Here is a 27,853-nt window from a genome sequence, read left to right on the forward strand (position 1 = left end):
TGGTCTGTTATAAATGAGTGGTGGCGATTCGTCCAGCCATGGGGAAGGATCAGGAGCTGCTGGAGGCCGCACGTAAAGGCAACGTCGCGGTTGTGGAGAAAATCCTACAGCGGGCCCGAAGGAGTGGCCCTCTTGCAAGGTGGGTTAGGAATCAGCTGTCAAGTGCGATTTGTTTTCGGTTGTAATTGTCTAAATTGGGCCGATTTCGGGCGGTTTGGGGTCGATTTCGTTGGGTCACGGTGTGAACTTTCGGTCGACGCTTTTTGTTCAGCGAAAATTGATCGGGTTTTATTGTTTTTATCGGTTTTTGGTTAGTTTGATTTTGTTGTCAATTAAATGAATCATTTGTTTTGTTTAACTCTAGTTGATACGGTAATATTGATAATAACAACACGGTGTGGGTTAAATTTAAGTCAAGAAACTTTAATTGACAACAATATTAATTACAACCTAACATATCTAACCTTTCACTTTTTTAATCCAATAAGAACTTTAAATTAGTTTTTCCTTGAGATTTTCAAAATAATTTTATCTTCTTACCTGTTATTTCAAATTTAAAAAAATACAATAAGCGGACTTACGTTATATCCTACAAAACAAATAAGTAGGATATATTGACATTTTAAAAGTAAATAAACACGAGTATACAGATAGGATGTATTTCGTGTAAAATACACAATTTTAAAATTAGCTTTTTATATGTATTAAAACAAATATTGTTTTTAGTTATGAAATAAAAAATTAGATAAATTACATTGTTAGAAGTTATTTTTTAAAATATAAACTTTGTTTCCATTATAGTTAAAATATGTAATCAATATTTACAAATATACATTTGTATTAGCAATTATTTAAAATGACCGGTGATTAAAATTAATAAATGATTCATTTGTATATTAAACAGAGTACTTTATAAATATTTAGTGTTTTACATTGTTCTAATATTAATGTTACAAATTATTTATAATATCGTAACTAGTAAATCATTACTAAATTAAATTAAGATTCTTTAGGAAAATAAAATTTGGTTCATTTTTAATTTAACTCTTCAAGGAAACAAAATATTACAATTACAATTTTTAACATGAAATAGAAGAAAAAGATATCATAATCAGATATATTTTAGATAAATTTCTGGTTACATAAATTTTATAAATTAAAACATAAAAAATATCAGTTTTTATAAATCAGAAATGGAATACTGAACTTCATATTTTTACAATAATTAATTATAATTTGAGGATAATGTAATAATAAAAAGTAAGAGACATAAATCATATTTATTTTATTAACAAGATGAAAAACATTTTTAATTATTTGAATTTGTATGCTGATTTGTAAATAAAATAAGTATTTACATTTTTATTGTTAAAAAAATAAGTCATCAATCTGACATATAATATATACATAGTATGGCCTATTTGGACAAGTTTTTTTTCTATTGTAAAGCATAAAAATATAGACTTACAAATAAAATGTCACGTAGTAATATTTTAGCCATGTAAATTGAAGATTTCATAATAGCAATTTTTTTATAGAAAATGTTACTATTCCACTGGATTAGGCACCTTGTGAAGTGGATATATACCAAATTTTATTAAAAAATATGCATATTCATCATTCTGTGGAAAAATTAGAAATCATATTCATTTTATGAACTTTTTTAATGAAGTAGTCAATTGAATAAACTTTCAAAAATAGCACAAATCATCTTATTTTTCAAAAATTATAGAAGATTATACTATTTATACTATCCTTATACTAATAATATTATGTATCAAAAGTTTTTACGAAAGAAATATAATAAATGCATAGAATTGAACAGTACAAGTGTAGCATTATTCGTATAATATATCTAAATACTTAAAAATCAAGATAATTTATACTATTTTCTGACCATAGACTAATTGAACATTATTCTTATGATTTTTTTAAATTTAGTAGTCAATTGAATAAACTCTCAAACTATTTGCACAATTTTTTAATACACTGTTAAAATAATGATTAACATTTTATGGATAACCATATTGATAACAAAGATAAGAGATATTTTGGATAATGTCAATATGTATCTAAAATAAATAAATTAATTTACGTATTTGATTTTTTATATTTATTTCTTCATAGGTATAATTATTATTAGATGAAACATACTTATGTACTGATCATTGTTTATTTAGTATATAGACAAAAATAAAATATAATTAATGAATATATGTTTATATTAATTAATATTTTAGCTAAGGATTTTATTGATATTTTTATTAGATCAAATCCATTGTAAATTACGTATGGGTGAACAGTTTTACGATCGTTTAAAGCGGAAGAACGACAATTATTTACAACTCGAGTCCACATTGAATCCGTTTAATTGCAACACGAGGCAATATTGAACAATCAGACATCTCCCGTCGCAATTTGCTCGCCGGGGCCGGCACCGATTGTGAGTCACATACACGACAACAGAGTCCTTAGGTCGCGTCCGGGGCCAATTACCGGCGTTCCGGCCCCCCCGGTGTCGAAGTGGTAATAACGTGCGACAATCCAATAACGGGGGGCGCGATCATCACCTTTTAATATCGTCGGATTAAGCCCGGATGCAAACACTTGAAAAAGCGGCCAAATCCGTAAATCTAGTATCGTTATTGTCGTCTTGACGTGCGCCGGGCCGGGTGCCTCGGGCCACTTTGTGCGGCGGCCTACATGTCGGGTGTCGGGGCGTAATTTCTTGCGACACGTTCTTGTGACCGACCGTGGCTGTGGTGTGCTGATTAATATTTGGGAGGTAATTAAGTGGCTGCCTTAAATGGTCCCCTGTATAGAATAGTGCTGCTTTGGTAACAAAGGACAATTGCATTCAAATTACAAGTCAAACGCCGAGTACAAATTAAATCGATTATTCTTTAATCAAATAGGGTAAACGACGAGTTATCAATATTTAGAAATATATATATAATCTGTTATTTTAGTTTCATTATTAAATTTCTATCTTCTCCTAAATACTGTGTTAGTAACAAATTTTTGTTAAACTATAAACATAGTTTATTATTACCTTTACATTTTATTCTCTAAAATCAAAACCAGAAACATTAAAACTAGTTTTTCTTTCACTTAGAAACAATTTCTTTAATTTTCAGATTTCTGAAGAAATATTTATTATGTTAAAATATAATAACTAAGTTATTAATGTTCTAAAATACACAAAATTAAATGAATTTAATAAACACCCTGTACAAAATGTTTGACTAATATTAATGGCTCTTTATAAGGTGGTCCTTATTATAACATTATTGTTAGATCATCAGTCAGTCGCAAAAAAATTGATAACTCAATAACTATTACACATAGATATAGGACATAATATAATATAATATAGGTATTTTATCTGCAATTGCATATAAGGTTTAAAAATGCAAAAATATACAGGGTTTTCCATTGAAAAAAAAGCGTTATTAATATTCTAAAATGCAAAAAATTAAACGTAAGTAATGAACGCCCTGTCCAATTTTTTCGACTAATATTAATGGCTCCTTGTAGGATGGTCCTTGGTTACCATGTGTGCAAAAAATTAACTATCCACCAACAAAATTGGTAATTTTAGATATATTTGTGTTAAATCGTCAATCTGTCACAAAAAAATTGATAACTCAAAAGTTACTGAATTTAGGTATAGAACATAGTATTAACATTTATTTACAAATGCATGTTGAGTTTAAAAATACAAAAATATACGGGGTGTTTCATTGAAAATACTAAAGTTATTGATATTTTAAATTGGACAAAATTAAACGTAAATAACGAACAGCCTGTATAAAATATCTGACTAATATTAATCATTAATCTTTACAACATTAAAAAAAAGTAAATAAAATCAACAAACTTGATAAAACATTTGTAATAAACAACAAATTTTACACCCTTTTGCTATAAATTTTAGTACATTTCGATTTTTTATTAATTAAATTTTGATTAAATATAAAAATATAGATATGTAAACGTAAAAGTTTTATTAAAATATTCAAAGTAATTTTAATCCGTTTCAACATGAAAATTATTATACATATGTAAATAGTTTTAATAAATAAAATGCCAATTTAAATATTTATTCATCGATTTTAAACTTAAAAATTAAATACATGCCAAATCAGTATTTTCGTTATTTATTTTAATCAATGTTAATACCTCTAAAATATTAAAGAGTATTAAAATATGCTTTTTTAAATATGTTATTATTATTTTTGTTATAAATGTAAAAATATATATTTTAAGCTATTAACAAAAAAAAATACACATAATCGATTACACATATTCTTTATAAATTCAATAAAATAAAACACTTTTATATGAACACTGTCATCTGAATACAACTTCACGGAAGACATCAATAAAAATGTATGCATATATGTTAATATTTAATGAATTGAAATAATTATTTAAATTATCAAAAAAATGATACCAGTTAAATTACCACAGTAAGTTAACGGAATTTGCGTTATGATTAAATTAGCGGTTCTTTAATTTCCGTCCACTGTTTTCCCTATCACGCGAGACACCATGAAATTAACAATTACCATGGACAAAATAAACCTTGACCCATCGTCTCGAAGTCGACCCATCTCGTGCGTGGCTAATTAAATTAAATACACCACCATTATCTCCCGCGCCCAATCGTTCCGACACCAAAACAGGAAAAAAATGCGAGTGGCGGCCCGGTGCAAAACACCACGGGGTGTGGCGAAATATTTTGCGGGTGGTGTAGGTCTGATCGATCGGCCCTCGCGTTCCCTTTCGTCCCGCGTTCGCCGTTTTTGTTTGTTTATTCCGGCTCCACTAGTTTTCCACTTGACCCTACGCACCGCCGAAATTTAACGTCGTCGTTACTTTTTTCTGGCGTGTTTTCTGGTCGTTAATTCGCGAATTGGGTTTGGTTCTTGGTGATTGTTTCGGTTTGTGGGATGAATTGTTTTATTGTATAAATGAAGGGTGATCATTCTGTCTTCAGTTTTATTATTGTAACGTAATTGTTTTAGATTTTTATTGGGTCGTTTTTTGTTTCAGTTTACGCAGAGGTCCTGGGGCAAATGTACAGGATAGCAGTGGCTATTCGTCACTGCATCATGCCGCCTTAAATGGCCATCCGTAAGTGTCAATCAATCAAACTATTTTGAAGTGAAATTGACTTAAAAAATGAACACCCTTTCGTTCAAAATGGGGCAAACGGATTAGAGGAAAATCATTGGGGATTTGATATTGTTATATGAAATATTAAAATTTGTTTATTGTTATTTTATATCTCTATATTTATTTAATTTATACAATTGAAGTTACTCTATTAAAAAAGTCTATGATAATCAAATAAAGAATGGTTATATTTTATTATTCATTTACAATACAATGTACAGGAAAATAAATAAGTTGGATCATTCAATTGATAAATATGTAGCAAGTTCAATGATCTGTGTAGTATTTTTACTTTCTATTTAAAACTGTTGATTGTGCAATGTGTTTAATTGTTAAAATTATTTAAAATAAATGTGTTTGTGTATGACAACAGTTCTCAGTTATGCCATTAAATTTCATTCATATACAAACATTTTATGTAATTTATAAAATAAAACAGATAAATGTCTTGAAAAATTTAACAGAGCACTCTTTCTTTAACAAAGATGATTTAAAACAAGGCAACAAATCGTTCAGAATACTGCATTCCATATATTCAGTGTATCATGACTGCATTCTTAACAGTTTAACAACAAAAGTATATTCAAGTGATCTTCTTATAGCACTCAAATTGTTTGTTATAGAAAAAATTAAAAATAATATATTATATAAAAACAAACTTAACATTAAAATCTTATGTGGAAAACTAATTTCATTTAATAAAAAATGAAAAAATTAGCGCCCAACGTGGGGCTCGAACCCACGACCCTGAGATTAAGAGTCTCATGCTCTACCGACTGAGCTAGCCGGGCTTGTGTTAAGATATATAAAAAGATGTAATGTAAAGACCACAATTATCTTATATTTTTCACATGGATAACCGACTTATTAACTCGTAATTCAACAATAATTAATTGGATCAACAACGTACCTTTTTATTAACTGTAAGATATTATACTTTTTATGCTTGAAACATTTTATTTTATCGTAAGATTTTAAAATAGAAGAATCTAAAAATAAACAATCAGAATTCATATCTGGAATCATTGATCTGGATTCGATTAGATACAGTTTCAATCATTTTTAATTACGTTTTTGATTCATGCAATACATCAATTATTTATTTTTAACAAAAAAACTACTTAAAATAATAAAAAAATTCGATTTTTTTTGCTCATTTTATTTAACATAAGCCCGGCTAGCTCAGTCGGTAGAGCATGAGACTCTTAATCTCAGGGTCGTGGGTTCGAGCCCCACGTTGGGCGCTAAATTTTTTTAACATTAATAGCACATTTTTTTATTATCCTTGCAGCGACATCGTCAGACTATTACTGGACCACGACGCCTCCACCAACATTGTCGACAGCAAGGGTTCGTCACCCCTACACCTGGCAGCTTGGTCTGGCAATGTCGAAATCGTAAGACTGCTACTGTCTGGGCCATCGATATGCAATGTTAATCTCACGGTAAGTAACGAATTATTTATTTTATATCTGACTAATCTAAACAATCGGAAGTACACTGCAGAAGGAACAAATAAAATAGATAAGATAGGACAATTTCTTTACTTTTCTTTATTGTTTGACAAACAATTCAATCTATAAACATAGATAGTCAACTAAAAATGTTTCAAAATTCCTAAAATCATTTGTAATAAGCCAGCTAATTTTATTGCTAAATTAGAGGAAAAGCCAAATATAGAATATCCCTATGGATCTTTTGAAATATCTGTAGATTATTCTAATATTTACAAAATGTAATATATGTACGTTAAATTTATTGTACAAAACATTATTTAAAAAGACAGATGTTAATAACATAACATAACTTGGGAAACTGAAGCTTAAAATTATTTCACCACATTTTTTCAGACACATTAATTTTTATAACAGTAGGGTAGAAGGGTGCTCTCACAATTTTTGAAAATGTATTTGAGACGTGTTTGTATTAAAAGTATTGATTGATAAAACTGATAAATTTTTTGAGACAGAGCCATTAAATATTATTTATATACATTTTGTGAATTTAAAGCATGTTTTTGCTATTTGTAAAAAAGTATTGTCTCACATTATTAAGTGTAATTAAAATTAATAAATTAATTTTTGATTTTTAAAGTGGACATTATACCTTTTTTGTAGTGCATTCAGATTAACTAAGGTAGGACAGACTTCCATTTGCAGAGGAATTTTTAATTTTAAATACTGTATGGATGCAGAATTGATTAAAATGTTTATTAACGTTTGGAGTACAATGACAATTGTATTAATGCCTTTTCATTTATTCGACTTTGTGTATACATATGTCGACATCGAGCTTCTGACAACTGTTTTTATTGCTATGCAGACGTGCCAATATAATCAAGTCATTGTCATTTGCTAAGGCCTCAATATATTTATTGCCTTTTGCTCATGTCTCCCCATTCAACGTTTGACCGTGGCGCTCACTCGTAATCAAAGACCGGGCACTTTAATGCGAGATGATCCCCCAATTAATGAATTACCCGCGCGCCGTTTCGAGTGATCGTCCGGGACGCGGGCACCCATTTATGTCGACTAATCACCGATTCTTCGGCTGCGGCGGGCCACTCGAACGGGCCTTCGGGAGGACCGCAGGCCCCCTTAATTAGACGCCCGTAAACGTTCGACCTGCTGTTTATGTGCGGAACGGCTCAATGGCTGTACGGTTTTTCACCGGGGGGACCGGGCGAGTTCGTATGTTCTGGGGGCGGTTTTGTGGGGATGGGGACGGTGGTGCGGTGGAAGTTAGCAGAGTGACACTTGTCGGGGGCGTCCTTTGACGGTGCGTTCCACCCTGGATGTTGGCAATGTCAAAGGATTGTTTAGTCGGTTTGTAATGTGAAATGTATTAAAATGTAGATTCGATGTTTGATGTGCCGGGATTTACTCGCGATAAACTTTGGAACAAGCGTAAATTAATTTACAAAAAACTGTTTAAAATATTTATTATTTTCTATTAATCCATTTATTTTTATAAATTCAAGTTACAAGAGTTACATTATATATATTTAATTTCACACCGAGTAATTATTTTAACAGTATGATAATAATAATATATATAATTAAAATTATTAAAAACATTAAAATTATAGAAAAAGTTTTCGCCCAACGTGGGGCTCGAACCCACGACCCTGAGATTAAGAGTCTCATGCTCTACCGACTGAGCTAGCCGGGCTTGTGTAGGAAAGCAGGAAAAAAATCTCAGGAAAATTTTGTGATGAAGGAAATAACATCATTTAAGATTATTATAAAATATAACTAAAATATTTATAAATTAATATATTCAATTCAAAAACCTTTAACATCTTCCTGTAATCCCAATAAAATATTACGATAATAAATCACTCAACTTCTTTGTTGATCTGTTTAACATGAATTGGAGTGATAAAGGGCTACTAGGTATTATTTGAAATAATAAATGACAATAGGTAGCAGTTTGAAAAAAAATGCTTTAAAAAATTTTGGTAGAAAAGTACAAAAATATGTGCATAAATACAAGATTTTAATGATAATTATGAAGATCATATAAAGATACTATAAGATTTTAACATAATAATATAAAACATTATTACTACTTAATTACAACAATTACTACAGTCTTCAAAATATAGCTGAAAGCTGAAAGTCTTCAATAAAAAAAGTAACAAATATGTGGTAACTGAAAACCTTTTATTGAATTTATATATATTTTTGTAAGAAATTCATGATGATTTTAGTATTTTAATAAATAATTTTTTTATTGTACATTGTTTTTTCAATTAAATGAAAATTTGATTTATATATGATTTGACAACAAAATATAACAAAAATAATATATTTCAACTTTTAAATTCTAACAATGGGATACAGGTATTTAAAACCAAGAAAGATCATTAAAATAGATAAAATACTTTTCTTAAAACTCCATTTTTCTTTCCCAAAGTAATAAAAACTATGTTTTAACTACCTGAATTAAGATACTAACAAATTTTGGGAAAATTACATAAATAAAATTAGAATTTATATCTTTAAAAAACCTTTGTTTGTAGAAAAAAACACCAATAAAAACTATCGCCCAACGTGGGGCTCGAACCCGAGCTAGCCGGGCTTACATATGAAGTCCAAAATATGTGTTTTATAAAGTTTTTACTAAAACAATTCAGAAATGATATATCAAATATTTCTAAAGGTAATTTTCTAGTTAAGTATACCTGTGAAATATTGTTTTCATTAACAGTCAATAAAACTAATGTTTTTAATTCGCACACTACAATGAGAAGCTAAACAATACTGGTTAATGGTTAAAACAAATGGAATTTGAGGGGTTGCCAAACTTATGCCTGGGTAAAAAATTGGTCTTTGTCTACTCATAATATTTGTTTAATGTGTAAATAAACTGTAGACACTGTGTATTATTATAATTAATTTTAATTATTAATATACAGAGCGTTTATTTTTAGGTTATTTTTATAATTATTGTTTATTTTGCTATTTTAAACAATTATATCCTAGGGTTTCCAAACTTTTGTCCAGGAGTGTATTTAGTAGTTTATTCAAATTTATATCAACTTATAATTACAATTATATATGAAGTACAAGAATTTATTATTACATCAATTTAATAAACAAAATATTTACATACGTAAAAACTAAACAAAAACTTACACGCCCAACGTGGGGCTCGAACCCACGACCCTGAGATTAAGAGTCTCATGCTCTACCGACTGAGCTAGCCGGGCTTACATGTGAAGTCCAAAATATATTTTTCAGAAATTTTTTTGTTAAAATAACATGTAAGATGTCAAGGAGTCACGTTTTAGACCTTGTGTAACATTTTCATTACTAATTCTATTTATAAATATTCTAAATAGTCATGACAATGAACTGTTCAAGGAATTGTGTCTAAAAAAAGACAAGCAGATTACGCAACTCATATTCGGATATCAAATTATAGTTAGTCAACATTCTTATCAAACGTGTGGCGACGATTTAAAGTAAATTTGACCTACAAAATTGTAAGAACTCCGGGAGTACTAAAACTAAACTAAAATATATTTTATTTGTCTTTTTGTTAAAATACACATCATTGGCTCGTACAGCTCGAGACTCCTGTGGGCACTATATATAGTAGGCTCCGTTCTTGTGGGGGTGGGTTACCGAATGGAGTCCGGGGTTGTCCACCTTCTTGGAGATTGGCACGGCCAATTGCCGGTGTCGTGGCATCTCCGAGCGTCAGCAACGATGTTGAAAGCAAAATGGGTCCAAGACCCCCCTCACATGGTCGTTGCATTTCTGGGGGCATTTTGTCTCAATATGATTTAGATAATGGAACCTGTAGATGAAATTAGCGGAAACTGTTGCTGGATGGCCAGCTTTGCAATTTAGTGCGCTCGGGAAAAACTTAGTCAAAAAACCCGTTGAAGCATTTTTGGGGGAGGTTTCGCGTTGTTCGGATAATGTTTTATGGTTTAGTGGGCGTCTTTACGTTTTGCGTTTTAAGTGGAAAGTTTTGAGTGCGCGGCAGACATTATGGTGGGAGTTTGTGAAAAATTGGAAGTTTATGGTAGAGGGGTTTGTGTCTGTGATTAGGGTCAATGTTGTGGATTCTGACGTCAGCCATGTGTTTTGTGAGTATCGAGTGGTGTATTTGTTTTTCGTAGAATTTATTAGCCTCTTGGATGATGTAATCCTGTACATATGGCACTCCAGTTGTGTCGTGTATGTGTCGGGTTCTGCTTCTCTGGGGTGCGCTGATTGCCATTCTCAGTATTTTGTTTTGCAGTCGTTGTAGTATGTTAATGGCGGTTATTGAGGCTCCACACCAGATGGGGCATGCGTATGTCATGATGGGTCGGAGGATTGTGGTGTATAAGTTAATTTTGTTATCTCTACTCATGGGGCTGTTTGCAGAGATTAGGGGATATAGTGGCTTGATTGCACCAAATATCTTTGGTCTAATTTTGTCTATATGAGGTCTAAAGGTCAGCCGATTGTCCAGATAGGTGCCTAAGTATTTCACGACTTTTTTGCATGGAATGATGGTTCCGTCTATAGTGGGTGGAGATACTATCCTTGTGTTAGTGTATTTTTTTGTAAAGTTGATCAATTCTGTTTTTTCAGGATTTATTTTAATTTTCCATCTCTCAAAAAACGCAGTGAGCATGCCCAGATGGATTTTAATCTGTTGGGTGGCGACCTGTGAGCTAAAGGACGAGCTGTAGATGGCAGTGTCATCAGCGTATAGTGCCAAGTTAGTGTGGGAAAACTTAGGGATGTCGGAGGTATAGAAGTTGTAGAGTTTTGGTGCGAGCACCGTTCCCTGTGGTACTCCTGCCGAAGTGTTTCGTGTTTCGGATAATTCCCCGCTGATTTTTACCTGGAAGGTCCTTCCTCGCAGATACGAGTCGATTAGTTTGACCAGACATTTAGGCAGTTTTAGCTGGTCCAGTTTATACACTAGTCCATCCAACCATACGGTATCGAAGGCTTTCTGCATATCTAAAAAGAGTGCAACTGTGTTTCTCCCGAAGTTCCAGTGCTTCTTAGTGTGTTCAGCAATTCGCGCCACCTGCAGGACTGTGCCATGTTTGGGGCGGAATCCGAACTGCTCGTGTGGTGTTATGTGTAGGTGTGAGTCGGCTGTTTCCAGGCGTCGCAGTATAACTCTTTCGGCTACCTTGGAAATAGAGCTTAGTAGCGATATTGGCCTGTATGAGTTGGGGTTATGTGGCGGTTTACCGGGCTTTAGTACGGGGATAACCACAGCGTGTTTCCATTGTTCTGGGAAGTATTGCAGCCTAATAATACCATTGATAATATAGGTTAGATGGACCAGTGTCTTCCTTGGTATGTTTTTTAAAAGGATGTATTGGATACCGTCTGGTCCTGGAGCTTTGTTATTTGGCAGCTTTCGCAGAATTTGCTGCACTTCACTCGGCCTTGTGAGTAGTTTAGCAAGTTCATTGTTTTGAATTACCTCTGGTTGAGCTTTGTGTATATTCTGAGCCATTTGCTGTATGTAGTTTTGTTCCGGTGTGAGGTTTGTCGTATCAGTTTTATGAATTTCTGCAAAGTGTGTGGAGATGGCTGTAGCTTTAGATTTGTTGGACATGTGCTCGATGTTGTTGTAGAGGATGGTCGGGTATATAGGACGTTCCCCTTTTAGTTTCTTTACGTATCTCCATAAGGAGCAATCCGTGGCTTGGAGCCTGCCCAGAAGGTCCCGCCACACGTTATTTCTGTGTTGCCCGATTTTATATGTAATTTCGTTTTTGAGCCGGTTCATTATTTGTTTGTCATTGTCGAGTTTGTATTTGTGCCAACGTTTTTTGTGGTAGTTTTTTGTTTTGATAGCTTCTGTTATATCATCTGGAAGATCATCTGCTGGTGGTTTGGTTTTTGTTACCTTAGTAGTTTTGTTCCTGGCTATTTTTAGATTGAGTGTGAATGAATCCACTTCTCTCTTTAGTGATTCCAAATCCGTGATGTGACCTCTTAGGACCGTCAGAGTGTTTAGCTCGTGCCTGTACATGTCCCAGTTCGTTTCTCGGAAACAGAATTTGGTTTGTTGGAGGACATTTGTTCTTTTTTGTTGGATATTAATTAGCACTGGGGCATGGTCGGAGTCTAGTTCATGGAGTACAGTTGGTTCAGTCACTCTGCGTACTCCATTGCTTATGACTAGGTCTATTGTTGATGGAGTGCCCCCGTTATTGGGATAGTGCGTGGCTTCTTCAGGGAAAAGGAGGTCAACGTCGGAGTTGAGTATATAATTGTACAGGGTGGCTCCGTTGGTATTATTTCTGTGGCAGTTCCAGGCTGTGTGGCGAGAGTTAAGGTCCCCTAAGATTATGGTTTTGTTATACTTTTTGCAGAGTTGGTCTATTTGTGGTGTAGAAAAATTGTTGGATGGAGGGTTGTATGCGCACATTATTACGGTTCCGTCGGCTAGTTTGATTGATATATTCTCTATATGACTAGGTATACTATCTATTTTGGAGTGTGGGATGGAGTTTTTAACAAGGATTGCAACTCCTCCGTGTGTAACAAATAAACCATTTATTAAATTATTGTGAAGATTAAAACAAAAAATATTAACGCCCAACGTGGGGCTCGAACCCACGACCCTGAGATTAAGAGTCTCATGCTCTACCGACTGAGCTAGCCGGGCTTATACAAATTTTAAGAGTAATGTAATGAAACAACCAAGCATTAATTACAAAATTAATATTTACGAATTACTTCCTTATTTAGTTTATGTGTCTGTCAATGAATCTGTATTAAAATGATATGCATAAATGTCTCTTATATTGAATCAGGTTTGTTTAAATTAAAAATCAAGGATAAATTTAAGAATATGTTAATAACAATATAACGTTTTTTTACTATTTGACGGCTTTAGTTTACGGAAACTCTCGTATTTAAGCCCGGCTAGCTCAGTCGGTAGAGCATGAGACTCTTAATCTCAGGGTCGTGGGTTCGAGCCCCACGTTGGGCGCTACTTTTTCCTTTTTTGCGCCACATTATCAATTAGTAAACCAACTCTAATTGATTGAGTATTTTAATCAGTTTCAATTAATAAATTTAAAATATAAATGATTGGAAATTGTGTGTAGTGTTAATTTATTTTAACTTGTATTCAATTAGATAATTGACGTTTAGCAAATCGTAAAAATATGTGGCACACACATCATTGCACCCGTTACACTTTCATTAAATGAATGTTACTCATTATTTATGGCAAAACTGCTATTTTCTCGATTTTTTAAAAGATCTTTCCCAACGTTAAGCTCGGCTAGCGCAATCGGCAGAGCATGAGACTCATCATCTCAGGGTGACCGAACCAATAGTATTCCATGAACTAGACTTCGATCATGTTCCAGTGCTAATTCACTATCTTAATCTCAAAGTCGTGAGTTTGAGCCCCACGTTAGGGCTAATCTTTTTTTGTATTCTATTTTTATGAATAATAAATATTTTAAACCTCAATTTGTGTAAATTGCCGAATTACGTTTAGTAAATTTCAATTTCAACTGATAAAAACGTTAGACGAAAACTTATTCTGTTTAATTTTAACCAATTAAAGTGTAATTTTGTCTTTATGTCTAAAATGCTTTGAAATTACCATATTGAACTAAATTTCAAAATATTTTTGATCAATTATTGTGTTAGAAGATTTTCGTTATATTTAAATTTGTTACAAGTAGAAAAAAGAGTTTTCAGTTCTATTTTTGAAGCATAATAATTTTTTAAATTGTAATTATGCATATTGTGTAATAAAAATCACAAAATTGTCGTTAGTATTGTATAACTTTGTTTTTGTGGTTTTGCTTAAAATTAAATTTGAACAAATAAGGCTTTTAACTGAACTAAAAACGTTGGGCGAAAACTTCTACTTAATTTTCACAATGTATTAAAGTATAAAAATTTCACATAATTGTAAACCAATTGTTCTTCAGGATGATTTTGTTTATTTTCAAATTTGTTTCAAGGGGATCTTTTGATTGATAATGTTGCTGTAAGGTAACGAAAAAAATGGAAAAAGTAACGCCCAACGTGGGGCTCGAACCCACGACCCTGAGATTAAGAGTCTCATGCTCTACCGACTGAGCTAGCCGGGCTTGTGCAGGAATGGAGGAAAAAAAATCTCAGGAAAATTTTGTGATGAAGAAAAACAGAATTTATATCATTTAAAATTATTATAAAATATAACAAAAATATTTATAAATTGATAACCTGTTATGTTGATTAATTTGTTCAATTTAAAATCATTTAACACAAATGATGGTTCGACCACAACTTACTCAGACATCCCGACTTACTCCAGAGAAAACCAAAACCAAACTAAACTTTTGGCATCTCCCTATAATCCCAATAAAATATTCTGAGAATAAATCGCTCAACTTCTTTACTGATTGGTTTGCTGTCTGTTTAACATGAATTGGAATGGGGAGTGGGTACAGGTATTATTTGAAATAATAAAAGACAGTAGGTAGAAAAAAATAAAATGCTTTTAAATAGTAACAAGTGATAAAATTTGTTTGAAAATCCATAGATAATAAGTTATTTGAAAATTTAGTAGAAAAGTACAAAACATATTAAAAATATGTGAAAATTTTCAATAAGAAAATTAACAAATATAAACTTGTGGCAACTGAAAACCTAGTGAAATTAAAATGCATATTATTTTTTAGGAATTTAACAAAAATTTCTTTTTTACTTCTAAATTTTATAAATTTTAGATAAGTAAATATTATAAAATGCCTAATATTTATTTTTGTAGGAAATGATGATGATTTGAATAGTTTTTTAAAAAATATAAGTTTTTCTTCGTACATTGTTAATTCAATTAAATGAAATTTTGATTTATATACAATTTGAGAACAAAATATTATATTTAAATTTAAATTCTAACTGTGGGACACAGGTATTTAAAACCAAGAAAAATCATTAAAACAGAAAAAAATACTTTTCTTAAAACTCCATTTTTTCATTTCCCAAAATAATAAAAACTATATATTTACTACCTGAACTAAGAGATTAACAAGTTTTGGGAAAATTACATAAATAAAAACGGAATTTACATCTTTAAATAAACCACTATTCGAAGAAAAAAAAACACCAATAAAAACTACTAAACGTCAATTACCTAATTGAATACAGGAATATTTTAATTGAAACTGATTGAAATACATTCTCAATTAGTGTTAGTTTACTAATTGAAATGTATTTTAAAAAGATACTGATGAGTCCAGCAACAGCCAGATTGCTGTAAGGACGAAAAAATGGAAAAACTAGCGCCCAACGTGGGGCTCGAACCCACGACCCTGAGATTAAGAGTCTCATGCTCTACCGACTGAGCTAGCCGGGCTTATAGAAGTAATATGCTTGGTGTACGTCAAATAGAAACCATTAAATATTCCTTTGTCTTTGTTATAGACCAAAGACGATGAAACAGCTCTCCATTGCGCGGCTCAGTACGGTCACACCGAAGTGGTCAGCTTGCTTCTGGAGCATGCCTGCGACCCGGGCATCCGCAACAATCGCGGCGAGACTGCCCTGGAGCTCGCCGCCCAATACGGAAGGTAAAAAAAAACTACTGACTTTATTCTGAAAACTTGTAACGTAATTATTTTATTGTAACACATTACAGGTTGGACACAGTCGAACTGTTGATCAGAACCGACCCGTATCTCATCAAGTTGCTGAAGAAGACCACTCCGGACACGATCTTTCCCCACACGCCGTTGCATATGGCCAGCAGGAATGGACATAAGTAAGCAATTAACTTCTAATCTTAATATTTTCTCAAGTTGTTAAATGATAAAATCTTTCCCTATTAATTAATTAATTAATTGAATCTTTTTAATTTTTACGTGTCTTGGGGTTTGATTTAGCACTCATTCATTCATTAAAAAAACAGCAATTATAGTGTGTATTTCAGTCAAATTGTTTTTGAAAGATAAGTAAAGATTTGGTTTGGAAAATATGCCTCGTATTGATTGTAATCTCGCCGGACTCGACAATAGATTGAAGCTGGGAAATCTCGTCGAGCAGTACTTATTAACTATCTACCAAGGGGCCAATCGATCAATGCAACTGTCTATTGCTGTTCACGGAACAATTACTCAAAGTTTAGTTTCTTTATTCAATAGAAAAGACGTTCTCCTTCTTCATGACAGTGCAAGCCCTCATGTCGTATTAGATTCAAGAAAAAAGCTTCAATATGTTAAGTGAGAAGGTTTACTTCATCCATCGTATAATCCTTACAAGTATATTTTTGTCATCGTCCATTTTTAGCTAATAAAAATTTTAATTCAGAAAACTGAGGCTGATCTTTTATCAGTATCAAGTTCCTTGGCATGAATTTGCTTGTAGAAATTATTGATTTACTTTTCCTATACTTAAAAATAAAAAAATATATTTATTTAAGGCCTCCATGTGTTATATATTTTAAATACATTTATTAAACTACAGGTACAAAAACATTGTGTTATAAATATCTTAAAAAAACTTGATTATATAGGGAAAAAATATTGCAAAACTACTGTAACGTATTAAAGGGGTTTTGATTTATTTTTCAAAAGAGTGAGCACATACTGACGGTGTAAAATAGCCGATAGCACCTCGCGTAACTATAAAACTGGGCGCAGTTAATGAAAATCCGTAACGAAGCCTGCAGCACAACTAACCGGAAAATGCATATTGAGCTATCCATGCGTGAATATATTAAGTTAATTAGCAATTATAGACATCAGAATAGCAAGTTATGGTTGTCGATTGCCACTAGTAGCGATTGCCAGCCGACCATAAAGCGATCATTCTAGCGAAGATGATCTAGAATTGCGGCATTGATGTGCTTATAGGTGTGTGTGTGTAATAAACAAGCTGTTGCATAGGAGAGTCCTAGGCACCGGCGGGGGAGAGTGAGCCCCCGGAATTAACAGGTAGTTGAACACATCGGATTATTGACGGCACAACGGTCGCCAGCTACGAAATTGTTAGAATAATTATCTTAAATCTATTATATATCCGTGCGCATCGGGGGACCACGTTCCAGCTATCACTACATAAATTACAATATCCGTTCAACCTGTTAAATTATATTGCGATTCAATTACAGCGTAATTGTTCCTCGCATTTATCTTCATTTCATTTAGGTTATTTATCTATCTTATTGTACTTGGCTTACTAACGGTTCTTTCACAGGAGTGTCGTGGAGGTGTTGTTGCGTGCAGGTTTCAGCGTGAACATGAGGACGAAACAAGGGACGGCGTTGCACGAGGCCGCCCTGTGCGGCAAAGTGGAGGTCGTCCGCACCCTCTTGGAGCACGGAGTCAACACCTCGATACGCGACAGCAACAACTTCACAGTCATGGACCTGCTCAGCCAGTTCAACACGGCACAGGCCTCGCAGGAAATCATCAGCATCTTGAAGAGTAAGTCCGATGCAAGGTATCCCGGGTGTGAGTTATTCAGTCGTTTTCAGGATACAAGTCGGGTTTGCCGATCGGTGACAGCGACGCGGACAGCGTGATCCAGCCGTTTCCCACGTTCTCGAACGCCACAGACTCGGACCTGGGCAGTCCGTACGAGAACGTGAGACCGTCGTCGAAGAACGCCAGGTCCGTGACGACGGATCCGTCGCCGGGTACTTCCCCGCAACGTTGGGACTTCAGGCACGCACGTCCGCCTGAGCAGTTCGACGACCGACGCGTGTCCGCCGTCTCCGGGATGTCGATGTAAGTTTTGTGGTTGGTTTAACGATTTTTTTTGGTTGTGTGTGGTTGAACACTTCTACACCATGAATTGGAAAAGAACTTTATTTACCTAATAAAATTTATTTATTTATTTTTATATCCAAAATAATTCAATTTAATATGGAATATATTGAATATAATTTTATATTTTATATTATAATTACTCATTAATTTTATATTTATAAATTCATTGAACCCTTCGTATTTTTATATTTAAAAATAGGAAAAATTATATTATTTTTTTAACCTAGTATATATAAAATAAAATTTCTTCTTTCTTTCACATTCATTGAACACATCGTATTTATTCATTGAGTGATAGAGAAATTTGAATTTAAACGAATATTCTAAAATTAAGGTAATTTGAAAGATATTGCAGTTAATATGGATTCCATAAATTAAATATTCTCATGAATTTAATATTCTTACATTGGTTATACACTTCGTATTTTTATATTTAGAAATGGGCAAATTATTTTAATTATTTTTATCTCCAAAATAATTAAATTTATAATAGCATATATGGAATAAAATTTCTCATCAATATGTTATTATTCTCCTCTATTTAACATTCTTAAATTGATTGAACATTGTATTTTTCATTGAAAGATAGAAAAAGTCTTGTTTTAATGTGAAGAAATTTGAGTTCAAACAAATGCTCTAAAATTAAGAGAATTTCAAAGATTTATTTTATATATGTATGTAGTAAGATATATTAATATAATTGCAGTCAATATGGACTTCACAAATTGAATATTCTCATGAAGTTAATATTCTTACGTTGATTAAACACATCGTATTTTTTTATATTAGAAATGGGCAAATTATTTTAATTATTTTTATTTCCAAAATAATTTATATGAAATAAAATGTCTCCTCTATTCTTAAACTTTGTATTTGTTCTTTGAAAACCTCGTTTTAATGTGGAGAAATTTGAGTTTAAACGAATGCTCTAAAATTAAAGCAATTTGAAAGTTATCTTGTATATAATATACTGTGTGGTAAGACTAAATAATTATTTAAATAATTGAAATGAATATGGTATTCATAAATTAGACATTTCATATTTATATATTTAGAAATGGGAAAATTATTTTAATTATTCATATGTTCTAAATTAATTAAATTTATAATAGCATTTATGAAATAAACTAAATTCTGAAATCTCCTCAATTTGGAAATTCAAAATTTGTTGACCACTTTCTGTGTGAATGTGATTGATTTGATTAAGATATTTTTTATATTTTACCTTATTAAAAATATGAGGTAAGGTAAGTGAATTGTTTTTTATTTCCTAAACAATTAAATTTAACATGGCATACATAAAAATTAATTTCATTATAATATTTTTGACCATTTGGAAGTATATAAAAAAATATTTACCAAATAGGAAGCTAAATTTAACATATATTTATTTATTTTATTTACAAAATAATTAAATTTAACTTAACATATATGACACATGAGTAAATTTGTGTTGACGAGGGATATTTATTTTATTGCAAGTATGATTCATAATTTAAATCACTTGTTGTCATATTTCTTGTTAGACGTGCCAAATTCTTAATTATGTATTATGATTTCCACGTACATTACTCAACACCAAGTAATTGTCTTAACAACAGTATCATTTTCATTTGTAAATAATTGTTTTATTACAGCAATACATATCCTTATCATTATAGTATCATATTGCAGTAAAACTAGCTTATGCTATTTGTTTTTTTGTTTGTAATTCACAATTAGTTAATATTATTTTATTGTGTTAATTTATATTTTCGCATGTTTAGCATGAATTATACATCTTCCCCCAAAAACGGCACCAACAAAGAGGATAGCGGCTATGTCGAAATGACTTTATCACCGTAAGACTATTTTTTATTTTATTTTATTATTATTATTTTGCTATTGTCATTAACAGTTATTTGTGAAATGGAAGAGTAACTTGTTCGATCATGCGACGCACTCTTCTATTTTGCATGTTCGGCTTATTGGCACGCTGCGCTTTCTTTTTGCACCCGCACGACACGTATGCATGTTCTAGGCGCAATTCCAAGCCGTACAAAAGTCTGCCGATCCAGAAACGCAACCGCTCGCCCACCTTTTTGACACGTACGTCGCTCCAGAAGGACCGCCTGCCTTTGGACGGCATCACCTTCTATTTCAACGATCGCAAACCTAGCGACACATCGTCGATCTCCTCCTATCACACGACGCTCGATTCGCTGTCGCTTAAAGAGTTTGATTCTTCCAGGGAGTCGGACAACAGTCTGTACCAGGTGCCGAAGGCATTCATGGACAACAGCGTCCACTCGGAGGACTTGAATTATTTGTGCGCGAGCGGCAGGGAATCCGACCAGATCAGTCTGTCGTCGACGGCGTCGAGCTGCGGGAATCCCATGAGACCCGGCAGCGGCGGCGGTCCCATTTACATACCGATGAGCAATTCAAGGGGCGGCCACAGCCCCGGGTCCAACAGCAAAGTCTCGGTAAGTCCGCTGCTTCAACGTGTTGTACCAAATTGTTAGTTCTGAATGCTTTTGGTTTTTGTGATGAAAATAATCTGATATCTATCTAATACGCCATTTTTAGATTTCCATTTTTAAGATATTTGATCTATTTCTAATGTTTTAGATGGTTACAGAATTTTTTCAAATAAAATTCACTAATTTTTTTATCCCAAATTTCTGTATTGTTTTTTTTGTGAATTTGATTCGTCTTTTTCAGCCTACGCCACCGAAGAAACCGCCTCGCAGGAACATATCAATCTCTCCGACTCACATACAGCCGATGTCCATGTCCGTGGACGGCGTCAGCAACAACGCCTACGAATACGTTTACCTCGCCTCGACCGGCACCAGAAGCCAGGGCAACCTGACGGACATCGACGGCACTGACACGCGCCGCGAGCGCCTCGCCCACGGCCGAAGCGTGGACCAATACGTCGAGATGAACGTCTTCAACATAGCCCTGGACGAGGACGAGCACGACCGCAGGGGCAAAGAGCTGCACCGCGGCAAAAGCGAAGACTTGGACTGTCGCAAGCGGCAGGAACCGATCGCCATCACCTCCATGTACGAGAACGTACCCATCAAACAGCAAAATCCCCGGAGGAAGTTGCGCAGGCACGTTGACTACGAGGACTACGACTTCAGGAGAAAGGAGACGCCGACGTGCTCATCGGCGCCGGAGACGACGTTCGTGAGCAGCGCCTACATTATGGTGTCGGATGACAACACTTCGGACAGGGAGAACAGAGAATTGAAGACTAACGGCAGGAGGGCGCACGAATTTCCGCTCAGTCCGACGCATTACAATCAGCCGCCCACGCCCGATCATCCGCCGCCCTCGGCTCTGCAGGCGGAGTCGTTGATCCACGAGAAAATGCGCCCGCTCAGTCAGGTAAGTTTCTGAGCGCATGATGTCTCTTTATTTTACTCTAGATGTTTTGGTGTTGTTGTGGAATTTATGGTGCGGCACAAGAACTGTAATTATTGTAGTAGCCTTAGAAGGCTTTTATGCGTGATATGAAGAGGAGAATATGTGAGAAAAGTTATGGAATTAACTTGTTGATAAATATCATTGAGTAATGCATTTTAATTGCATTTAAAAAGAAAGAACAAGTTCATAAAACTGAAAAGTCGATGTTAAAAATGATTAATTTGTTAACAGTATTAAGCTAAAATTGTTTATTAAATAATAATTTAGTTTGATTTCTAAGAAATTATCAAATACTCTATTATAAAGAATTAGAACAACTATTATACTTGTATTATTATTTATAGTTCCGTGGAAAAAATGACGACATAAAATAATAAAAAAGTTATTCAAGTCTGAAATCGTTGCAATGTAATAGAATTTACTAATAATATTTTAATTATTATGATATTTGAATGTAAATGAAAACTTTTAGTGCATATATATTACTTGTTAATTTTAATGAAATTTAAAAAAATAGATTTCAGCCTGTATATTATTTAATTACTATTTAATGTGATTATCTAAACATTAATAGAAGTTATATTTATTAAGCTTTAAAATTATTACTTATACGAGAACGTAATTTAATCCTATCGATTGCCCAGATACTAAAACTTTTCTTAACATAGCATGTTTAAACTATTACTATGTTTAGTTGTAAGAATCTACTTTAATTAATTTATAGTATTATTATAAAATAATGGTACAATTTAAGCTGTATATGTGATATTCGTTAAGCATCTCACTTATATTATTTAGTGAACTACCCAATATGCTATGGCCATTAAGTTTTAGTTGTCGTATGTTACGTTTATGTTGCCCCAAGTATTTTATGGACCTGTTGATTTTGTTTGATTAATAAAGCTTAAGCTTTTTGTTTTTTATTTATCTGTTTTTGTTAATCCCTACCCAAATCCTGTTATTGTCGAACAAACAGGTAAGTATTCATTAATGAAAAAAATATATATCATTTTTATTTCCATCCCTTTATTTGTTCATCTGTCATGCACCGTTTTGCTTTTGTAATTATTTTCGACACGCTAATGTGATTTTAAGACCATTCCTCAATTTAATCAGGAGTACAAAAGACGGTCCAGAGATATGGAGACTGAAACTGAAGAAGAGTATCTTCTGGTTTGCGACGAGTCCAGTAGTTTTTCTAGCAGCGTTTCCCTTTCTGATAGAAGTACAGATAATATTATAGAGGAGTATCATTCCGAGGCACCATTTGCAGGTTGGTTAACAGGAAATATCAAATTAAATACTATCCAAACAAAATCAAGTTCAGTTGCACTATTTAAATTAATATAATTAATATATTATTTAAGTAATATAATAATTTTAATTAATTACCTGGTTTACAATATTTTCTGTTTTTCAATTTAAAAATTTACTGAAACTAGAGTTAAACGTTTCTCAGCCATTTTTGTCATCAGACTACATATTTTTAACCAGTAGTTTATTTAATTGCAAATATTTCAATCCCTAGCAAACTAAAATTGCACAAAAAATAGTAAAAGGCAAATTTGTTCATTCATTAATTAACTCTGAACTCCAGTTTAAGTAAAAACAAACTCAAAAAAGATCTTTTATTATTAAATTAAATTTTGTAAATCAGTGTTACATTAAACTTATTAAATTTATAACATTTTCTTAAAAAATGTTTCCTTGAAAGTTTTGAAACTAGTAATTATTATAGGAATACTAATTAAATATTTGCCTGCATTTTAAATTCTTTATTTAGCATTAATTTTAATGAGCATCTCTATTTTGTATGATTTTAGATATAAGAAGGAACTGTCTAAAGATTATTAAAAATAGGTGGAAAAAACGATGTGAGTCCTAATTGTTCTACAATAATTAATAGTGTTTATTTTAATTTGGTAGATAAAAAAGTGTATAAAATGAATTTTAAAATTTGAACTTTGAATTTGTCAAATTTTGAAACTTGTGCAAGTCGTAGAATATTTATTTTATTTTGAAATATTTTTGGTTTTTATGTTTATTGAAATTTATTGATTTATTTATGGCAGTTTATTCAGTTTGATTAATACTACGTGTAATAACAATTTAATTAATAATGAAAATAAGCACTGTAAAATTATATTCTGAACAAAGTGTATGACTATCTTAGAGAACAGTTTGTTCACTATTATTATTTTAAACACAAAGTGCAACAACACTTGATTACAATCGTTTAATTTGATCATCAATTAGAACGACAAAACCTGTCCTTTAGGTTTAATAAAAGGCTCAGCCCGTGTATTAGAAAACATCAACTCGAACACACCGGCGGAACGTCCGAAGACGCTGAAAAAGCTGAAACGCGTTTACGACAACACGAACAACGGAGAGAACGAGCGTTCGTCCAGCTCCGAAAAAGAATCCGACAACAAGGAGAACAAAGAACGGGTATCGGCCCTGTCGCCGTTCGACGAACAGGAGGAATGGGCCAAAATCCAGGAAATAATGTCCTCCTTCGGCACCGGAATCGTGAGAGAGTCGGTGTTCGTGGCCGAGTTGGAGAAGGAATTTCAGAACAGGTTGATGACAATCAGTTGTTCGCAGAACAGTTTGTGCTCGGATAGTGCCGCAACGGTCGAGAAATGGCTGCAGACTTTGGAGATGTCTGATTATGTTGGGCCGTTCATGAATAACGGCTTTGACGACGTTAAATTTCTGGTAAGTATTACGAGAATTATTGCTCAGCAGAAGTGAGCCTCTCCTTTGGTGACTTCCAGAACGGGGTGATCGAAGATGCGGACCTCAAGGATATGGGAATCACCAGCGAGATGGAGCGCCAATTAATATTAGATGCTGTAAAAAAACTACCGCTTAAAATCAACGACCAATCTAGTAACTACGCTAACAATAACGATGAGAACTGCGTGAAAAAATGGTTGAAGAGGATCAATCTGGAACAGTACTACGAGACTTTTGACAAACACCTGTACCACGATATGGAACGAATAAAACGAATATGGGATGTGGAATTAAGTGCCGTTCTAGACATCGACAAAGTGGGACATCGCAAGAGGATTTTAGCAAGTGTCAGCAGTGGAGAACATGTCGTCTCAGGACCAAAATTGGAAGAGATCAAGCCTGATATAGGGTTATTGGTGAGTGTTTGTTTCATTTGGGCGTGTTAATCTATCTGTTTTTTGATTTATAGAAGACGAATCAGCCAGTGGCGGATATGCCATCACCGTCTTCAAAATCCCTGAACAGTAACACTGGTACCATTAGGCACAGACATAAAAAATCCAGACCTGCACCACCTCCTCCTGTGAAACAACCGGAAAAGAAGAACGTGGCTGAAATGTTTGTTGGTGGTACGAATTCCATAAGGTCCCAGTGGAGGCACCAGCCCATATCCCTCATCACTGGGTGTGCTAAATATTTTGCCAACGTAAGTCAAGCAGTAAACAAAGCTTTCTTTTATAAATTATTGTTGTTCACAGTATATGGGGTCTACGACAATTATAGACTTCAAAGGAACTGAATCCAGCAAGAGATCCATGCAAAAAGTGCTGAAGAGCAAAGAACATCCCAGTGAGGAAGTGTGTCTTTCCATTTCGTACAAAGGAGTCAAGTTTGTTAGTCCAGATACACAAGTAAGTTTTACTCCAAAGTTTCTCAAAGGTGTTACATAACAGTCGATTCATTTTGCAGCAAATCATATGCGACCACGAGATAAAACACATGAATTGCGCGTGCCAAGATACGGATAATCAAAATATTTTCGCTTACATCACCAAAGATGCCGACACATTCTACTGTCACGTGTTCCAAGCCTCCTCCCCGGTAAAGAAAAACACAAACACTAATCGATCTCTTGAACCGTTCATTCGATTTCAGGAACAGGCGACCGACATCATCCTCACCCTGGGCCAGGCGTTCGAACTGGCCTATCAAATGGCGCTCCGCGACCAAGTGACCAGCAAGACCAAAACGAACCGCGAGAGTCACAAGCCGGCCGTCAGTCCCGGTTCCGTGTCCTCCCACAGTCGGGACTTCAAGGACACGAGGACGACGGACTTCAAACTGAACGGGCATCCGCTGAAAATGAAGCCGCTTACGTTGTCGATCGCGGCCGAGCCGCAAATCGACGTGCCCGTTCAGAAGACGGCTTCCAAGGCCAGTCACAACAATTAGGGGTGGAATTGGGAGGGTCGGTTTTTTATTTGCTTGTAATGTGAGTAGGATTTGTATGCTCTTGATGTATGTAAGTTGTCATTTGCGTGTTTTGATGCAAGTAACTTTATAAACGTATTTATTGGATAATATTGATTTTTTTAAGAAATAATATAATGAAAATGATATTTGTAATCTTAAAAGTTACTTGCACCTTATTCATCTTTAATTTTAACACATATCAATTTAATAATAATGTTTGTGGTGACTATTACATTCTTCACTTCCTTGATGCACATATTCCAATAATTTCTTCACCTCGTTGAGACGATTTAATTTTTCAGAACCTTCGAAAGCATATTCGAAGACGATGCGCTTCCTTTGACTAATCTATATTCATTTTAGTACGACTCGTACTAAAAGCACTGCCAATATACATTTTACATAACATATATACAAAAGCATCGAGCTGTTTTCATCTTTTCTTTCGGTATTTAAATGTTCGTAAGATTAAGAATAAAACACCCTAATATGCAGAAATGTGTACATATAAAAATTAAATGTTTAAATGTTGCCAAATTTAGAAATATATCGTCGTTTTCAGAAAGTAAATTATTTATTTGATCATTTTCATTGAATTTGGTGCTCAAAATTTTAAGTAGGTTGGGCTGTTTTAAGACATATTTGTCTCTAACAAATTAGTGTTTAGGCTTTGATGTTTATTGAAAGCACTGTTTGGGATTGTAGGAAGAAAAAGTTTATCTAAATGTTGGTTGTATAAGATACGGTTTCGATTGTTAGTTGAGAACGACACCAAAAAATAGTACTCAAATTCTTTTCATCTGGGGTTATCTCTTAAAACTTAAATCATATAACTGAAGCAATAGTTTTCGAAAATAATCAACCGAAAAGCACATATTTAATACTGCCAAAATAAGATGTTTACACTCTGGATGAGAATTTAAGGACGACATTTTTTTTCGTTCATTTTTCACATTGAATCCATTTTAAATTCTAATAATTTTTATTAATGTATGCAACTGTATGATACAAATTAGTTTACACCATTGTAACATTTTCAATTATAAATATTCATGATATTTTTATTACGTAAATGTGCAATTTCAATTTGTAAATAATTGTTTTATTTACTAATTAACTGAAATACTTAACGCATATATTGTAAATGTTAATTATGGGATATTTACAAGTTTGTTAAATTTATTTCAGGCAATTTTTATTCTAAATTATCCGATAAATTATTGTTTTACGTTTCAAATTAACGTTACACTGAACATAATTTTGACATGTAATTGCTCGTCTTCCAGTTTGTTAATTTTTAAACCACAATCCATAAATTTAACATTTATAATAATTGCCACTATATGCTCAAACTTCATTAACATTATATTCAGCAATATATTATTTTTTATTAATACACAATACACCTTAAACTTATATACATACATATATATTGCTTGGGCCTAAGTCCCTTGCGTTTCATATATTGTAAAAAAGCTCGTAATTAAGCTAAGAAATTTTGTGATTATGTTATACATTTTAAAAAGTTATACTATTATAAAATAATAATAAAAATGTGTACATATGTTAGAATATACATATATAGAAGCTTTAATTATATATAATAGCAGGGTTATCTGAATAGGTTGTATATCGCATCAAATGCTCCTTGTTTAGATGTTGACTTTTTGAAATTTATTTACAATCGATTTATGTATTATTATTTAATGTTTTATACGTTTTGTTACTTAAGAGATTTGTATTGTCTTGTAATTCTGTTTTTTTTTAATAAATTATATTTAA

The 27,853-nt window shown here is 33.0% G+C and overlaps 1 protein-coding gene and 8 non-coding genes across 13 annotated transcripts; 3 read left to right on the forward strand and 6 right to left on the reverse strand.

Annotated features, from left to right (window-relative positions):
* Nucleotides 1-27,853, forward strand: LOC109594978 (ankyrin repeat and SAM domain-containing protein 1A-like). Of its 5 annotated transcripts, XM_049970169.1 has the most exons (18): nucleotides 1-139; nucleotides 5,059-5,139; nucleotides 6,473-6,626; nucleotides 16,095-16,240; nucleotides 16,309-16,431; nucleotides 17,865-18,094; nucleotides 18,145-18,397; nucleotides 20,206-20,280; nucleotides 20,460-20,904; nucleotides 21,143-21,817; nucleotides 22,973-23,129; nucleotides 24,135-24,577; nucleotides 24,637-25,014; nucleotides 25,068-25,304; nucleotides 25,357-25,509; nucleotides 25,568-25,699; nucleotides 25,754-26,090; nucleotides 26,374-27,853. In XM_049970169.1, exons 1-17 carry the CDS (start codon nucleotides 39-41, stop codon nucleotides 26,048-26,050), a joined length of 4,080 nt encoding a protein of 1,359 aa, XP_049826126.1. In that variant the 5' UTR covers nucleotides 1-38; the 3' UTR covers nucleotides 26,051-26,090; nucleotides 26,374-27,853. The 5 variants fall into 5 exon arrangements, with proteins under 5 accessions (XP_049826126.1, XP_019865810.2, XP_049826127.1 ...); XM_020010251.2 differs by having other exon boundaries at nucleotides 25,754-27,853; XM_049970170.1 differs by having other exon boundaries at nucleotides 20,670-20,904; nucleotides 25,754-27,853.
* Trnak-cuu (transfer RNA lysine (anticodon CUU)) lies at nucleotides 5,900-5,972 on the reverse strand. The gene has a single exon. It is a non-coding gene; the product is annotated as a tRNA-Lys (tRNA).
* Nucleotides 6,353-6,425, forward strand: Trnak-cuu (transfer RNA lysine (anticodon CUU)). Its single transcript has one exon. It is a non-coding gene; the product is annotated as a tRNA-Lys (tRNA).
* On the reverse strand, nucleotides 8,280-8,352 carry Trnak-cuu (transfer RNA lysine (anticodon CUU)). The gene has a single exon. It is a non-coding gene; the product is annotated as a tRNA-Lys (tRNA).
* On the reverse strand, nucleotides 9,823-9,895 carry Trnak-cuu (transfer RNA lysine (anticodon CUU)). The gene has a single exon. It is a non-coding gene; the product is annotated as a tRNA-Lys (tRNA).
* Nucleotides 13,254-13,326, reverse strand: Trnak-cuu (transfer RNA lysine (anticodon CUU)). Its single transcript has one exon. It is a non-coding gene; the product is annotated as a tRNA-Lys (tRNA).
* Nucleotides 13,581-13,653, forward strand: Trnak-cuu (transfer RNA lysine (anticodon CUU)). Its single transcript has one exon. It is a non-coding gene; the product is annotated as a tRNA-Lys (tRNA).
* Trnak-cuu (transfer RNA lysine (anticodon CUU)) lies at nucleotides 14,704-14,776 on the reverse strand. The gene has a single exon. It is a non-coding gene; the product is annotated as a tRNA-Lys (tRNA).
* Nucleotides 15,954-16,026, reverse strand: Trnak-cuu (transfer RNA lysine (anticodon CUU)). Its single transcript has one exon. It is a non-coding gene; the product is annotated as a tRNA-Lys (tRNA).

This window comes from Aethina tumida, chromosome 7 (assembly GCF_024364675.1).
Source record: "Aethina tumida isolate Nest 87 chromosome 7, icAetTumi1.1, whole genome shotgun sequence".
NCBI classification, from domain to species: Eukaryota; Metazoa; Arthropoda; class Insecta; order Coleoptera; family Nitidulidae; genus Aethina; species Aethina tumida.